Source organism: Dipodomys ordii, unplaced genomic scaffold, assembly GCF_000151885.1.
Source record: "Dipodomys ordii isolate 6190 unplaced genomic scaffold, Dord_2.0 Scaffold13, whole genome shotgun sequence".
Classification (NCBI taxonomy): domain Eukaryota; kingdom Metazoa; phylum Chordata; class Mammalia; order Rodentia; family Heteromyidae; genus Dipodomys; species Dipodomys ordii.
The window spans coordinates 11,120,783-11,136,757 of NW_012267229.1; the positions used below are offsets into that span (position 1 = coordinate 11,120,783).

Here is a 15,975-nt window from a genome sequence, read left to right on the forward strand (position 1 = left end):
TCAGCTCTTCAGCTCAAGGCGAGCGCTCTACCACTTGAGCTACAGCGCCACTTCCGGTTTTCTGGTGGTTTATTGGAGATAGGAGTCTCACGGTCTCTCCAGCCCGGGCTGGCTTTGAACCGCGATCCTCAGATCTCAGCCTCCTGAGTAGCGAGGATTACAGGCGTGAGCCACCAGCGCCCGGCTATCTTTCTTGCTCTTACATCGTGCTCCTAGAACCCTTGGATCCCTTCAAATCAAAGTATAAAATTGGAAAGAGGTAGCTGGGTGCCGGTGGCTCACAAATGTAATCTTAGCTACTCAGGAGGCTGAGATCTGAGGATCACGGTTCAAAGCCAGCCTGGGCAGGAAACTCGTGTGACTCTTATCTCTAATAAACCACTAGAAAACCGGAAGTGGCCCTATGGCTCAAGTGGTAGAGTGTTCACCTTGAGCTGAAGAGCACAGGGACAGTGCCCAAGCCCAGAGTTCAAGCCCCATGACCGACCAAAAAGAAAAAAATATATATATAATGTTATATATATATATATATATAACATTATGTATATATTATATATATCTATATCTATATATATAATTGGAAAGAGGTCCCCTGTGTGCTGTTTCTAAATTCTCTTCTTGCATTTTCTCTTAGACACCATCCTAGCAGACTCTTGCCCTTCCATCCACTGAAATGCTTCTGCTGAGCCATTCTTCTCACCAATACCCTCCACAGTGCTAAATCTACTGGTCAGTTCTGCGTCTTTCTATCATGCAATCGCCTACTCTTCTGTCTAGAAACATTTCCTATGTGAGTTCCAGGGCTCAATGATGCTCTGCTTTCCCACTTTATTACTTGTAATTTCTGCTCATTCTCCTTTGCTGGTCCACATCTGCATCGTCTCTAAACACGTGGCACCCCAGGATTCAATTCTCAGACTTCCTCTGTTTTCGATCAGCATTCATTCCTTGGATTATCTTATTCCTTCAAATTTCTATCGACAAGAAGTGGCACGATGGCTCTAGTGGTAGAGCACAAGCCTTGACCAAAAAGAATCTCAGGGACAGCGTCCAGACCCTGAGTTCAAGCCCCAGGACTGGCACCAAAAATAAATTTAAAAAGTAACCTTTGCAAATTTCTATCTGCAGCCTTAATTGTTCCCTTGGGATCTATACTTTTGTTTTTAGTTTACTTTTCCTAAATATTTCCTCCTAGATATTTAGTAGGTGTGTGTGTGTGTGTGTGTGTGTGTGTGTAGGGCTTGAACTCAGGGCCTGGGTGCTATCCCTTAGCTTTTTTGTTCAAAGGGAATAACTATCAATATTGCAAACGCACATATCCTTTGGTCTAACAATTATCCTTTTAATTCTATCCTTCCTATAAATTTACACAGCTGTAAAATGATACATGGATAAAGTAATTCACAATAGCATTTTTTGCATCCCAGAAAACAGCCCAAAGATCCAACAATAGCAGAACAGTTAAAGAAATCATAGTCTATTCATACAATACCATCTTCCACAGTCACAAAAAGGACTAAGGAGAGTTCTGTGCCCTGATACAAGCTCTCAGACATGTTTCTCAGAGAAAAAGAATAGGACTGATGAATGTGTTTAGAATGTGAGAATAAAGAGAAAGGTACACAAATACTATACCAAGGCCAGATGTTGTAGGCATGCCTCTAATGCTAGCACTGGAAAGGCTGAAGCAGAAGGGTCACAGATTTGAGGCTAGCCTGGATTACACAGTAAGACTGTCTCAAAAAGTGGGGGCATACTTTCTATCTGTAGTTTCTTGAATGGGCACGGAGTATTTCAGGACCCATACATAAAAAACTGCAAACAATGGGTGCTTATCTTATTTGGAGGGAAATAAGTGGTAGATGGAAGCAGAGGAGGAAAGCATTTCCTGTCAGTCCTTTTAAAGATCTTGACTTTTTTGCATCTTGTGAATGTTTTCTCTGTTAAAAGGAGAATAAGGTACTGTTTATGTTCCCATATGGAACCATCTTGAAGGTATATTGTTGCCAAAAAAAAAAAAGGTAAAGTGCAAAAGAGTGTGTACAGCATACGCTACACCATTTCATTACTTATGCCTTTGATCCTTTGGATTTTTGTACTTCCCTACTTACAAGGAAATACTGTTAAAAATTGGTGGTGGGAGGGAGGGGAGAACGCATTTTCACAAGCATCATCCTGACAGCCTATGACTGAACCCTGCCAAGAATCCTCCTTGTCTCAGTGAAGTTTTCCAGTAGCTTCTCCTCCCTCAGAGAGGTCAAAACAGCAGTGAGCAGCTGAGACTTGTTCAAGCCAGTCCTCCCCCCTTTCTCTCCCCACTTTCTCTCCCCCCTCCTCCCACCTATCTTCTACATCACCCCTGGTCTTCCTAGCTCCTTTCCTGAGGGAACTTAGTTACCTCCCTGGTGGCTCACAGTTTCTCCCGTGGCTGACCCCAGCCCACCTCCACAGCAGTTGTAGGCCTTCCTCCCCCAGCCTGTACCTGTCAATAATGACTGGGTCTGAGGGCGTCTCATTCCGGTTACCACAGCTCTTCCGGTCACAGCACCGACTGAAGGAAAGATAAGGGGGGAGGGAGGGAGGTACAGAAAGAGACTGCTAGTGTGAAGGTGGCCAGAGCAGCCTGAGTTAGGGTATGGAAGTCCTGTCTCTGGATGAGAAAGGCCTGGGCACAGGGGCTCGCTCCCAGGGGTCTGGGGGACAAAGGCAGGGAGGGTCCTTGCAGACCTCCACAGCTTCCACAGTAGGCTCAGATTGTCCTCGGGAAAGGGCAGACCACGGGCAGAGTCTCTCTCACTGTTTGGGAAACACTGTCTATGCATAGGAAAGAGCTCAAATGATAAGTAGGCAACTCTTGAATAGCAAAGTATCCTGCCCATGTCTTCAGCACACCACACGACCACCACCCCAGGAGCCCCTCAGGCTCATCCTCTCTCCCCAAAGGGGGCTACCTTCCCGACCACAGGTTTCTAAACCTGGTCTCCTTCCACCTATCAGGAGCTGCCTCTGGGGGTCTGTGCTGTGTGACTGGCTGGACACCTGGAGCCCTTGTAGGAAAAGCCAGGCTTGGGGTCCTGGAGAAGAGGGAGCCAAGAGGGACCACTCCATCCTGACCCTGCCCTCCAGAGACCTGCTCTCCAGAGATCTGCCCTCAGGTGCCCTCCTCCCTGTAGCTCTAAGCTAATGGGGAGGGGGAGGGGCTTCTGGCTGGCTGGCTCAGGCCCTCCCTCCACCCGCCCCCTCAGTGAACCCTTCCCCAGAGCTTTATTATAGTTAAGCTTCCAGTAACCACAGGAGGCTTGTCTTACAAAAACACATAAACAGGCCAGGCTAATGGGGCCTCAAGGACCCTCTCCTCCATCAGCTCTGTGCCCAGGGATCTCACGCTTTCCTCACTCCTCCCCGCCCCAATCTTCTCCCAGGAGCAGGGGCAGGGCCCAGAGGAGGCTGCAGCCACATCTTCACAAAGGAACAAGGCAGGGGTGATGGGGCTCACCTGCACATGATCTCGTGGGTGAGGAGAACTCGGCACATTTCAGGGTTCTTGTCCTGCCCCTCGTAGATGATGGCCTGGGGGAGGGGGAAGTGCTCAGGGTGGAGGGGAGGAGGCTCCTCTCAGGTCTAGGTGGCACACAGAGGTGCACCTGTGTCTACATACCCCACACTGAGGGGAGGCCCTGCCCCCACAGAAGGTCATGCCCGCTGCCTTGTTCTGGAAGAGCCCAGGAGTGCAAAGCAGGAGTTTGGAGCCTGATTGCCCAGAAAGAGGAGAACTCCCTTCCCCCAAACAAGGAACACCACCAAGGTGGCAACACAGCAGGAGGTCTGCAGTTGAGTCTGTCTGCAAGTAGCTGTTTCTAGGCTTGGGGCCTGTATGGATTCCACACCATTAGGATCAAGGCCAGTGGGGCTGATAGGCTTCTCTCCCCACATGGTATCATGCTCCTCCTTCCGCTAGCATCCTCTGTGCTGATCCTAGTGAGCCTCTGTCTCTGTCACCAGTGTATGTCTAATCAAATCCAAGGGCCATACAACCCCTTCTTCCTGCCTCCCCTTCAGCTCCCAGCCCAGGCCTGTCACGTCCTTGGACTGTTGGATCCCCTACTCCCCAATCTCCTAGCCCCTCGCTCCCCTGAGCAAAAAAATGAGCTTCCAAAACTGCCTTCTCTGGGCCTCCCAATTTTCTTCCTCCATTTGTGGAATCCTTTTTACTCTGGGCTTCTTCCACACTCATGCTTCTACTTGTCCTGCCTTCCTTACCACCGTGACCTTGGGCTTTCTGGAGACGAAATATTTCTTCCCCTGCAGTGGGATTGGATGGAGGCTGCTAGAAGCCTCTGTCTGTTCAGGAATGCTGAAGTTGCTGCCTTATATTCCAGGACCACTGATCAGGCCCATTTCAACGCAGCACCTTCCTGATTAGCCTATGTAATGTTTCTGAAAAGCTAGAGACTTGGACAGGCCTTGCAGAATCCTTCAGAGCTAATGGAGGTTTCTGTTTCCAAGCTATTTATGCTGGCTCCTGAGCCTGCTTTCTGTGACTGTCACATCAGCCAGGTTCTGAGAGTCTACAATGTTAGCTCTTGGGCCAGCACCTAGATAGAGCCCTTTACTGAACCTATGTCTCTCCCCTACTGTGGTTTGCATTGGTAGCAAAGGGCCTTCACTTGAGAATTGTTCTCAGGGGATGGAAACTTCCTCTTCAGTACACACTCCCCTTAGCAGTGGCCCCTCACTGATAACTGACTCATCCAGAGTGTAAAAAACCTGGCCTCCTCACTTCACTGGCCAACTCTGGTTCCTTCTCTAGAGCTCCCTGAGGATCAGGCTGAGGCTGGAGTCTACCTTAGACTGCCTGTTTGCTGAGCATCTTCCTGCCCAGCTCCCCTGACTCTCCTTTCTACTAAGGAGTTCACTCTCCTATTGCTCCAATAAACTACATGCACCTAAATTCCTATCATAGGCTAGCATGCTTAAGGACACATGGCCTATGCTGGTGTCTTTTACAAATACTGTCTTTTTTAGACTAGCAGGCAAGAGTAACAACCCTACTGCAATAGCTGGAAGAGGTAGGCTAGGAGGGTAGAGAGGCACTGGGGAGTTAGGATAGGGGTGAGAATGTTCACTGGGAATGACAGGATATGCTTGAAAAGAGAGTGAAGTAGGCCTAAGCATCCACTGGGCTGGCTTACCTGCTTGGACATGGAGTCAATGAGACGCACATAGAGGTCTTGTTCTGTCCGAAGTCCTGGGGTGAGAAGGTGGAGAGATCTTGCTGTCAGGGCAGCACCTGCGCCTTCAGGTGATCAGTCCACCCCCACCCCTTCCCCAGCCCTGGTGAGGAGCATCCTGTGTGTCACAGTGCTGCAGTAGCCAGACATCTTCTGGGTCTAGGTCAAGAAGGGACAGCAGCCTTCACTTACCATTGTTATATACCAGCCGTAGGCGGTAATGGATTCCATTGTTTGTCTTTTCTGTCCCTGGCTCCTGTAGAGACAAGACAGGATGCCCAGGTGTTCAGAGACACTCCAACCTCCTTCACCCATACCCCTCTCTCTAACCCTGCTATCTTTCCCTCCCTTCTAGTCTTTCACCCACCCTTCACCATTCATGATCTATCCACTTATCTGCCCCAGTATGTGTGTGTGCAGGGGGGTGGGGGGAGGGATGTCCCTAAAGCCTCCCATTCTCATCCCAGTGCAGGTCCCAGAGGAGCCCATGAGCCTCTCACACGGTCCTTTTCCACGAAGTCGATGAAGGCTGTGCGTTCCACCTCCACGGGCTGCCCCTGCCGGTCATACATGGCCAGCACAAAGTGGAAGAAGTTGGATTTCCTGAGGTTGGAAGGGGGCTGCTTCTCAAAGTGTGCTCGTGCCAGGCCCACACCACTGCAGGAAGAAAGGAACTGGAAAACCACTGGAAGGATCTTTTACTGAGAAAGACCCCACAATTTCTGGCCAGCTAGGTGGGCTGGCGAGGCCTGGGCTCCAACATGTCATGAGTGTGGGCCAAAAAAAAAAAAATTGGATGGGATTTTTACCCTAACCAGGACCAACTCAGTTCCAGAAAGACCCTTCCGGCACTGGGGTCACCCCAACCCGCCCTTTGGGAACAAGGGCACAGCAGATGCTGTATGAAGGCATCCTGTCAGGCTGTACTGCCAGTTCCTTGGGTTCCACATTTTGAAATGCCAATTGTCAATTTTTTTTTTTTTTTGGTTGTGGGGCTTGAACTCTTGGCTTGGGCGCTATCCCTGCGCTCTTCAGCTCAAGGTGAGCGCTCTACCATTTGAGCCATAGCACCACTTCTGGTTTTCTAGTGGTTAACTGGAGATAAGAGTCTCATGGACTTTTCTGCCTGGGCTGGCTTTGAACCATGATCCTCAGATCTCAGCCTCCTCAGTAGCTAGGATTATAGGTGTGAGCCACCGGTGCCAGGCCAATTGTCAAAATTAAGTTATAAACCAATCCATCTTGGCCAGAGGTCCCTGAGATCACCTGTTACAGCATTAGAGAATAGCTGGGAGGTTCTGGAACATATTTCCCACTGAATGCCAGTTGATAGCTGAGGCTTGTGGCATTGTCTGGGAAGTGATGATGTCCATTAAACTATCAGAGATATTAAACTGGCTCCAGGTTGTAAGTCTGCCTGACTGAAACCCTAGACTATGGCTGAATATGTGGAACAGTCCCCCAGGTGTAGAGGACTTGCCTCCAACTTTGAGAAAGACAACCAAGGTTCCTTTGGCAAGAGAACTTTTCAGTCTGGCCCAAGGCTTTCTTCAATCAGAAACCATGCATGGAACCAAGGCCAGGGAAAAAACTGAAAGGGAACAAGGCTCCATGTACTAGGTCTCTACTGAACTGCAAGTAGTGTGTCATCTCTGGACACACACAACAAATTGGACCAGAGTTAAATGAGTTGAAGGGGAGGAAATTCACAGAGAGAAAGCCAGGACACAAGACAGAGTGGTAGAGGCCTTCCCCACTCCCCCTGAAAGATGTCACCAGGTTAGGGAAAAAAACAAAACAAAACAAAAAACAACTAGCTGGCACCTGTGGCTCACGCCTGTAATCCAAGATACTCTAGAGACTAAGATCTGAGGATCACAGTTGGAAGCCATCCCAGTCAGGAAAGTGCATGAGACTCATCTCTAATTAACCACCAAAAAGCCAGAAGTAGAAGTGTGGCTCAAGTTGGTAGAGCACTAGCCTTGAGTGGAAAAAGCTAAGGGACAGTATCCAAGACTTGAGTTCAAGCCCTAGTACAAGCGCGCGCGCGCGTGCGCTTACACACACACACACACACACACACACACACACAATAAAGAAGTAGGGATAGCCGGGCGCTGGTGCCTCTCGCCTGTAATCCTAGCTACTCAGGAGGCTGAGATCTGAGGACCATGTTCAAAGCCAGCCCAGACAGGAAAATCTGTGAGACTCTGATCACCAAAACAGGAAATGGTGTTGTGGCTCAAGTGGTAGAGCACTAGCCTTGAGCTGAAGAGCTGAGGGACAGCCGAGGGACGGGCCCAGAGTTCAAGCCCCACAACCACACACAAAAAAAGAAGAAGGAGGAGGAGGAGAAGAAGGAGGAGGAGGAGGAGGAAGAGGAGGAGGAGGAGGAGGGGAGAAAGAAAACTATCTTGTGAAACATAAGGGGCACTCCATTGTGACAATGGCTGTCAAATTCATTGCTACTTCACTTTTTTCCTCTATATCATTTATTATTTTTTTCTCTGTATAATTTAAAATCAATTCATTCTTTGCCTTGGCTTCATGCTAAGCTGTAGTATCTACAGTGTTACGAACATGAGGGACTTACAATGTCCCTCCCTGGGAGCCACATGGGCCATTAAAATACTGACTTAGGAGGCAGAAGTGACCGGTCTTTGCCTAACTATTCAGGTAAGGGGGAGAGGCCACCTGCAGCACCCCTCCTCTTTAAAGATTCAAACCCCCCAATCCCTCCCACCGCCAGGCTACAGTCTTTCAAGTAGAGGCCTTGACCAACCCTCCACTCCCTTCCCTAACCAGCTGAGAGGCAGGGAAGCCCAAAGAGGGCTTTTGATCACAGCAGGTCCCTGATTACTGTTGATGAATATGCTAATGAGGCACCAACCCTGAACTCCTCCCTCCTTCTCCCACAGCCAGCTTAGCTTGAACTTGACCAGAAACTGGTTCCAGGACCACTTTAGTGGCAGGGAAGGCTAGAGAGGTGTGACCTTGTAAAGCAATCTCAGATCACCTATGCCCTTTTTTTTTTTTTTTTGTCATTCTGAAGAGCCTGGGAGGTTTTCAGTCAACTCAGGAGAGTTGAGAGAGAAAAGCCTTGGCAGAAGAGGGAGGATGCTGAGAAAACAAAATCCCCTGGACCACTCAGCTTATTCTTCCTACCCTTGCACTGCCAGGCCAAATCCTAAACTGGTGGTGATGCTGGCCTGAGCTTTTTCTCCCATGTGGCCCCTCTCCATTGGCAAATATCAGGCAATTTGGGGTCCTGGCTGGACCTAGCAGAAACTCTGGTTCCTGCTAGCCTCCTGAGTCCAGATCTGGGAAGTCTAGTCTAACCCTGAAGCCAAACTTCCTTTGCTGGGCCTCCCTATGTGAGGAGGTGAGAGTAGGGGAGAAAAACTGGTTCCCCTGGGGTCCTGTGACCAGGTATCTGATGCTGAGTGGGAACACAGGCAGGCAGGGGCTGTACCATCTCACACGCCCTGCCAGCTGCCTCCACAGCTCCACCCTCCCTGAGGCAACCTAGAACATTATCCTGCTCCTCTCTCCTACCCTGTACTGCTCAGTGGATAGGAGACACAATCACCATCCTGGACTTACACACATTCATAGGACAGCAATGTCTAGTTTACATCACTGGGACAGGCTCATTATTATGGCCAAACACAAAACAATATTAATGATAGCCCCTTCAGAGCAGGAGGCCTGCATGCAGAATGGGCAAGACCTCCTCTGAACACCTGGGCTGCTCCTTGCTCCAGGCCTGGGAACATCTCCTGTTGATCTGATGCTTATCCTTGCTGGACGTGTGAAGAAATCAAAATCTTTACAGAGTTTGCTCTAAAGACATTCTAGTATTTCCTGTGGACAAGTCACAGAGTGACACAAGGAGCAGCCTAACGGAAGGAAAAGGAAGCAAGGGAAAATACAGGCAGGCTAGACCAGGCCTTCCTTCTCTGATTGCCCCAAGGTTCCTGAATCTCCAACCACAGTAGGCGATGCCAACACCTGTTGAATAGAACTTCAAGCCTCATAGGGAGGAAGGAGAAGAGATTTTTTTCTTCTCTTTTTCCTTTGGGAGCAGCTGATGCTCTGGTAATAAGAAAAGAAAACAAAGGATGGAGAGAAAGAGATGCACTCAAGTGACTTAGGAGATATCCAGTGGTTTGAGTTCTGATGGGCACATCGTGAGCACAGGTGTGTGGGGATACACACCTGTGAGAAGTGAAAAGTGAGGTGCTTGCTGTCTGCTCCCAGACTAGCTTAGAGAGAAGGCTGTGGACAAAGGCCAATGTCTTTGGTTCTGTAGTATCCAAGGTAGAAACTATCCAAGACCACCATTGGAGTGTGTGCGTGTGTGTGTGGGGGGGGGGTATCTCCAAGATGTCTAGTAGTATGTGTTCTTTATTCTTTATCGAAGATAAAGAAGAGAAGCTAACTGAGCAGAAAAGTCTGTGAGATTCTTATTTCCCATGAACCAGCAAAAAGATGGAAATGGAGGTATGGTTCAAGTGGAAAAGTGCCAACCTTAAGCAAAAAGGCCAAGTAAGGACAAGAAGCCCTGAGTCTGAGCCCCAATATTGGCACTGAACAAACAAACAAATTTAAAGTAGAGAGGAAAAAGAGAATCAAGGCAGCCCCTTCCTCCTACAGCTGGGAGAGCAAGTGTTTCTTCTAGGTTCCCCTAGAAGAAGGTTCTGAGACAAAGATTCAAATACCAACAGTTTATTTGGGCAGTGATTCCAGGAAACAGGGATTGGGGAAGACAAGACAGAGACTATCAAGGGTGCATTTTCAAAGTGCTCTCGTGGGACAAACTATGCTCAATCCCCAGAGGAGCTCTGGAGAGATATAGAATGAATGTCTCACCAGAGGGGCAGGAGTCTCATGACTCCAGTCTGTCCCCCCAGTTCTATGATGGCTATTTCTCCAGCACTTCTGGCTCCCCAAACTTCCAACAGCCAGAGAGCATATGGGCAGAGCAAGCTGTGACCTCTTCAACAAGCCCTACAGCAATGGCAAGCAGATTCTTTAATAAAGGTCCTGGAGGAACATGGATTGGGTTCCAACTACTAGACCCCCCCCCCCGCCTGCCCCCACCTGGGCTATGAGGAAGCCAGCCAAGCTATAGCCCCAAGGGCCTGAGTACTGCTTGGCTGATCCAAGTTGTAACAACTGTGAATGAGCATTGGCCCACCCAGCATACGTATTGCTGGAGCCCATAATTCAGAGACATTTCATTCACTTAGCATCATTAGGAAACAAAGCGTACCACATAAGCGCCTTTTTTAAAAAAGATAAATGCATCTGAGTGACAAAAACAGCCACATTAACCACTTTCGTAAGCCTCCAAAATTGAATTACACATTTCCTTACTTTCTTGAAAAGATTGATTTAGACACAATGTTCAAAATGCTTTCCTCTCAACTCTAGAGGATGTTGAGTAGTACGGGGGGGGGGGGTTGTACAAGTACTACAAAACCCAAAGTTGGGATGGAAAAAAAATCACTTTTGTATTTCTACTGTGCTCCACTTGCCCCCTTCCCATTTTCTGTCCTCAGATAAACCAGGAATCTGTGACTCCAGAAATTGTTTTCTGCACACATTTTTTTTGTTGTTGTTGAAAGGAAACCTGACCTGTTTCAAGCATAGATGTGCCCAGGCTTCCTGAGCACTGTGCTGGGAGTCCAGGGTCAGTGGACCCCAAGGATCGCCATGCAGACTGTTTCTACTTCAGAGTACACAGGGATGTATGTGGGGACATAGTGGGGACTACTCTGTCTGGCTGTTATTGTTGACACTGCCCAGCAGGTCCCTGGAGATGCCCAGAGCTCTTTTCCTGGCAATCTGACTCTGCCAAGGCTCTCTAACACAAAGTCTTCCTTGCATCTCTGTTCTCTATTCCTATGTCACACAAATCCTTCATCACATGCTTGCTGTAGATATAAGCAATTTAATAACAACCATGCCAGCCCCTCACCCTCTTCCTGAGGACAAGGTATCCTGGAGCCTCTGCCTTTCCTTCTTCACACCAAATCATTTTCCCCACCCCCCATACCAGGGCTTGAACTCAGTCCTCAAAATAGTTCCAGATGCTTGCTTGGCTGGTATTGTACTACTTGAGCCATGCCTCCAGCCAGGCTCTTTTCTATTTCTTTTGAGATGGAGGCTTGTAGATGTTTCTACTCAGGCTGGCTTCAAACTGTAACTCTGCCTCTTGAGTAGCTAGATGTGAGCTTCCAGTGCCAGCTTCCCACCAAATCTTAACTCTTGCCCATTTTGATAAGCCCAAGTTTCTGAGAAGCACTTTGATCCATTTTCAAGTGTGGACTGCCGAGGTAAGGGCATAAGCCATTGCTGAAGCCATCAGCAATGGAAAGAAGCTCACCACCCCCTCCATCAGGAGGCAAAAGGAGAGAGAGAGAGGAAAAAAACACCTCCTACATCTCATCCCAGGTCTCAGTTTCCCCCAAAGTCTCTCTGCACTAAATCTAGCCTCTCTTCCTGACACTCTGGCATGGTTTCACAAGTCCCCTGTTCCATTCTTCCACATCCTCCATCTCTCTAAGCATCCCATTTGTGCCCACACTGGCCTACAGGCATTCTCTGGGCCCTTGGGACTGTTGATGATCATCACACTGGACTTGGCATTTCTGCTCCCAGCCACCATCTATTGGCTTGGTGCTGCCTAGTCCCTCATATGTTCAGCTAGTGTCTGGTTGTGTCACAGACTAGAGAAAATCATGTCAGTAGCACACCCATCCCAACCATGCAGGTAGAGAAGTGAGGAGGGCCAGGTGGCTAGAGGCAGCTGCACAGCACCTGTATGCACAAGGTTCTAATGACAGAAGAGGACTGGGGTACAGAGGCTCCAGGTACCCTGTTTCTACTTCCCAGTATCTGTCCGAGGCTCAGTGGCCCAGGTCTTGTAGGCTATAGGGTGGGAGAGAGAAAGAGGATTGCTAGCTTGGTCTTCTCTCCCTCGGTTCTACCTCCAGACTGCCTAACCCCCTCCCATTTCTCTTCTGCCCACCCTCTTACCACCTACCCGCAGACCAGGCTGCCAGGTCCCAGGCTGAGGAGCGGCTGGCTATCAATTATTAAAGCAAACAAAAGCATTTCCTAGCAGGGAGGCTGGCCTGTAGCAGCTTACAGGAAAGGCAGCCCCAGCTGGCTTCCCTCTCCCGGGCCCTGCTTGTGTGCTGTGACTAGCTCATGGGAAAAGGCTGGCCAGGGATTCTCTGGGGGTCTCCTGCAGGGAAAGGCCTGGCCTGGGCCTGCCAGAGGTCTCAGTCTGGGAAGCACATCGGGAGAAGACAGCTGCCACTGAGCTGCCCTTAGCAGCACTTGGGACTGCAAGGGAGGCTGGGGAGTGGATTGGGACTGTGCCTGTGGGCCTACGAGATAAAGTCCTATTCAGGGAAGGAGCAGTCAGAACAGTGACTAGGGATCCTTGTGCAGGCTTTGCTGGTAGGGAGACCCTGACAGGGAGATGGAAGCCTTTGCCACCAGCCTTCCTTTCACTGGTGGACAGGGAGAAGAACCCTCTTCTCTCCTAGCTTCTTGCTCAGAACCTTTCTTTCTCTTGGCAATCCTCCCATTCCCAGTTTAACCAAGCCTTCTGAGCCTTTTCCTCCTTACCTGCCTTCTGTTAAACCCTGGCATTTATGAAAAGGCTAAATTATAAGATTAGGGGGAGATAGCTGCTTTGGTGCTTGGTTCTTGGTGCTTACCAAGGTAAAGATGGGGAAGCCAAAGGGAATGGATACCCAGAACTGCCTGAGTGTGTCCTGTGTGCTGTGGACACTGGGATGAATAGACTGCTATCTGTCCTCTGCAGGAAGATGGGAATGGGCAGAGGCGGGGCAGAGCCTGCTCTGTGGTAAGCATTCTTAGGCAGTACTAAGCAGGTGGAGAGCACAGATAGAGCAGGTGCTATGGCGGAGTGGGGGTCTTGAAGGCTGCTAAGATTTTGTTCAGTGGACATATGGGTGCTGAGGGCAGGGGGAGTGATTAAAGCTAGGACTTACTGGCAGTCCTGCTGATTCTCCTACACCGAATGCCACATCTACAGAAGCTGAGAAAGAAGGTTGGCATCAGATTGTGATAAGCATTGACTGGTGACTGTCCAGGAAGAAGTGGGGCAGACAGAGACTGCCGTCTCTGCTTATGGTAAACATCCTTAGGCAGCTATGCACAGTTTCTTGAGGCAGTATGGGGACACAGAGCAGAGGCTTGGGGGTCACTTTCAGTTTAATCAGGGCAGAGATATGATCAGAGAAAAGTACTTTGGAGATTTGGCTTTGATCCATAGTGCAAAGAAGATGGTTTGGGGGAGGGGTGAAAAGCTGGAGTGGGGGCACTAGGCCAGGAGGCTGAGGTCGGAAACCAAGACGCAGTCATCCTTCCAGCTATGAAGGAATGAGCACCGAGACTGGGTCTAGGGCACCTTTAACCAGGTGGCCAAGGGATGAAGGCAAGGAAGACAGCAAAGGCAACTCTGTTCCAAGAAGAACAGGAGAATGAAGCTAGGGAGGTGGTGGTAGGACAGAGATGCTCCTTTTGCAGTTTGGTAATGGGAAGATGTGAGTAAATGACTAGCTAAAGAAGGTTCAAATGGGAGGGATGACAGTGTGGGGAAACATGAGGAGTAATGAGGAGCTTTTCCTCTCTGGAAGCCAGGAAGATAAATGATCAAACATATGGCGGATCCCAGTCTGGGCCTTGAGATAGAGAAAGTTCCTGGACTTGGAGACAAACAGTCCTAGCCTGAAGAAATCTCCCTATTAAAACTACAAACCCCTGGGAGTTCCAGTGAGGCAGCTCTGGAGATCCAGTCCCTACAGACAACACTGTTGGTAGTACAGTCCTAGATGGGGGAGGGGGCCACAGCCTCATCCCCAAAAGCTTCCTGCACCGCACCTGGGCCACAGGGCACCATCTCTTTCACATTCTCATCCAACCTGCTGGCTCTGGGCAGGCACAGAGGGGAAAGGTCAGAGAGAAAAGGGAACATTCAATTTCAGAGACACCACAGCAACTCCTGAGGACCTTCTCAAGTTACAGAAAAAGTCGGAACCAACAGGAAAACAGGCATGACACACAGCCTTGTAAACACAACATAGGAAAAAGCCAGCTAATGGGAAGAAAAGAGGGAAGGAGACACAAGAGAACGCAGACAGTAGTTTGTATAAGATGGGTGGGATTTAGTTTTCCACCGTCCAGTTTTTTTTCTAGAATATAGTTATATCACTCTAAAACTTATGGCCATTCATGCAAGACCCCTTCTTGTCCAGGAGGACTCAGCTCCAGACACTCCCCAGGGCTCTCTCCTGATGGTCATGAAAAGACAAGCTCGCAGAAACAGTTTCAGTGGCGCATGAAGGACCCCGGGTGTCTGTTAACTGGGTGAGGTTGGTGAGCACGATCAGTGGTATCCCTGGACAGGACTGGGTAGTTAGATGTGCCAGACCTAGTCTACCCTGATAGCTCCCTATGAATCCCTTCAAGCTGCTGGACAGCAGTGGCAGACTTTCCGGAAGCCCAGTGCCTACCCTGCCCCAGCAGACTCCGCCCCTCCCTAAAGCCAGTCACACCGAAGTCCCCATAGTGTCTAACCTCCCTACTCTCAAGGCGAGGCTATAAAAAGCTCCAGGTCCCAAGCGCAGTAGGGGCTAAAGTCCATTAACCTTTCAAATTCCCATCCAAATCTCCACCTTGGTCCCGCCTAGAACTCTGAAATAGCGAGCCAGAAGAGATCCGAAAAGACACCTGTCAGAGAGGCGGAGCCCTAGCCCTTTCCCAACCCGTCAGTCCAGCCACGCCGACTGCCCACTGTCTCTTTACCTTCTTCATCCCCCAGCTGTATCTCTGGACCTGCGTGGGAAAGGAGGGGCGTGGGAAAGGAAGAAGGGGGCAGGGTTTCTTGCCTTTCTTGGCAGAAAGCCGTGGAATTGGACAAGCTGAGGAATCGGTACTGCCCAGGAAGGAGGGGTTGGACGTTCCTAGACGGCTGGTAGCTGTGGGTCATGGCTCAGGGTCTGCAGACAGAGGGGATGCTTCCTCCTCCTAAACCCTGGACCGCAGTTGGCGACTGTCAGAAAGCAGAGCCTGAACAGCCCGGAGTGGAGGCAGAAGCCCCGCCCCGGCCCGCCCCAGATGCTCAAGAGACTAGGGCATAGACGCTTGGGACAGGGTGAACTGGAGTGCTCGCCAGGACCGTCCGGAGCTAGGGCTCCCTCTACCCTCCGTTCCAGCACCTCAGCAAGGCTAAGCAAAGGCTCCGAGCGGCTCCGAGCGGTCCGACCCGAGTTCGCGGGCTCCCGTCGAGCGCTTACCTCTGCGCCGCGGTGCTGGAGTCCAGGATGCCGGCGCCCTGCATCCAGGAGCGCACAGAGCCCAGGCCGGCCGGCAGCAGCGGCTCCTCCTTCAGGTTCAGCCCGCCGCGGGGCAGAGCGTCCTGCGCAGGGAACATAAGGACGCGCAGTTGGTGGGCGCCCCCACTGCCCAGGATCGAGTCCCGCCGAGGCTGTGAGTGTCGCAGCTCAGCCGACCCGACGGTACCAGGCGCCTTCCAGGAGCGCAGCGCGGCGCGCGGTCGGGATAGCTCCGTGCGCGCTCGCCTCTGGGGCGCTCCCTCGGAGAAAGCGGGTCCGCGGGCGCCGGCGCTGTCCCCTCCCCTCCTGGGGCGCGGGGCGGGGAGATGGAGGGATTCCCCCGCGGCCTGAGCGCTGGCGGGCGG

The 15,975-nt window shown here is 50.4% G+C and overlaps 1 protein-coding gene across 1 annotated transcript in view; it reads right to left on the reverse strand.

Annotated features, from left to right (window-relative positions):
- Ebf4 (early B-cell factor 4) overlaps positions 1-15,708 on the reverse strand; it is a 61,851-nt gene extending 46,143 nt beyond the window's left edge. The window contains 6 exon segments of the mRNA XM_013010793.1: positions 2,483-2,551; positions 3,497-3,570; positions 5,193-5,248; positions 5,424-5,487; positions 5,732-5,888; positions 15,572-15,708. Coding sequence (XP_012866247.1) covers positions 2,483-2,551; positions 3,497-3,570; positions 5,193-5,248; positions 5,424-5,487; positions 5,732-5,888; positions 15,572-15,708 — 557 coding nt within the window.
- Between the last annotated feature and the right edge of the window lie 267 nt (positions 15,709-15,975).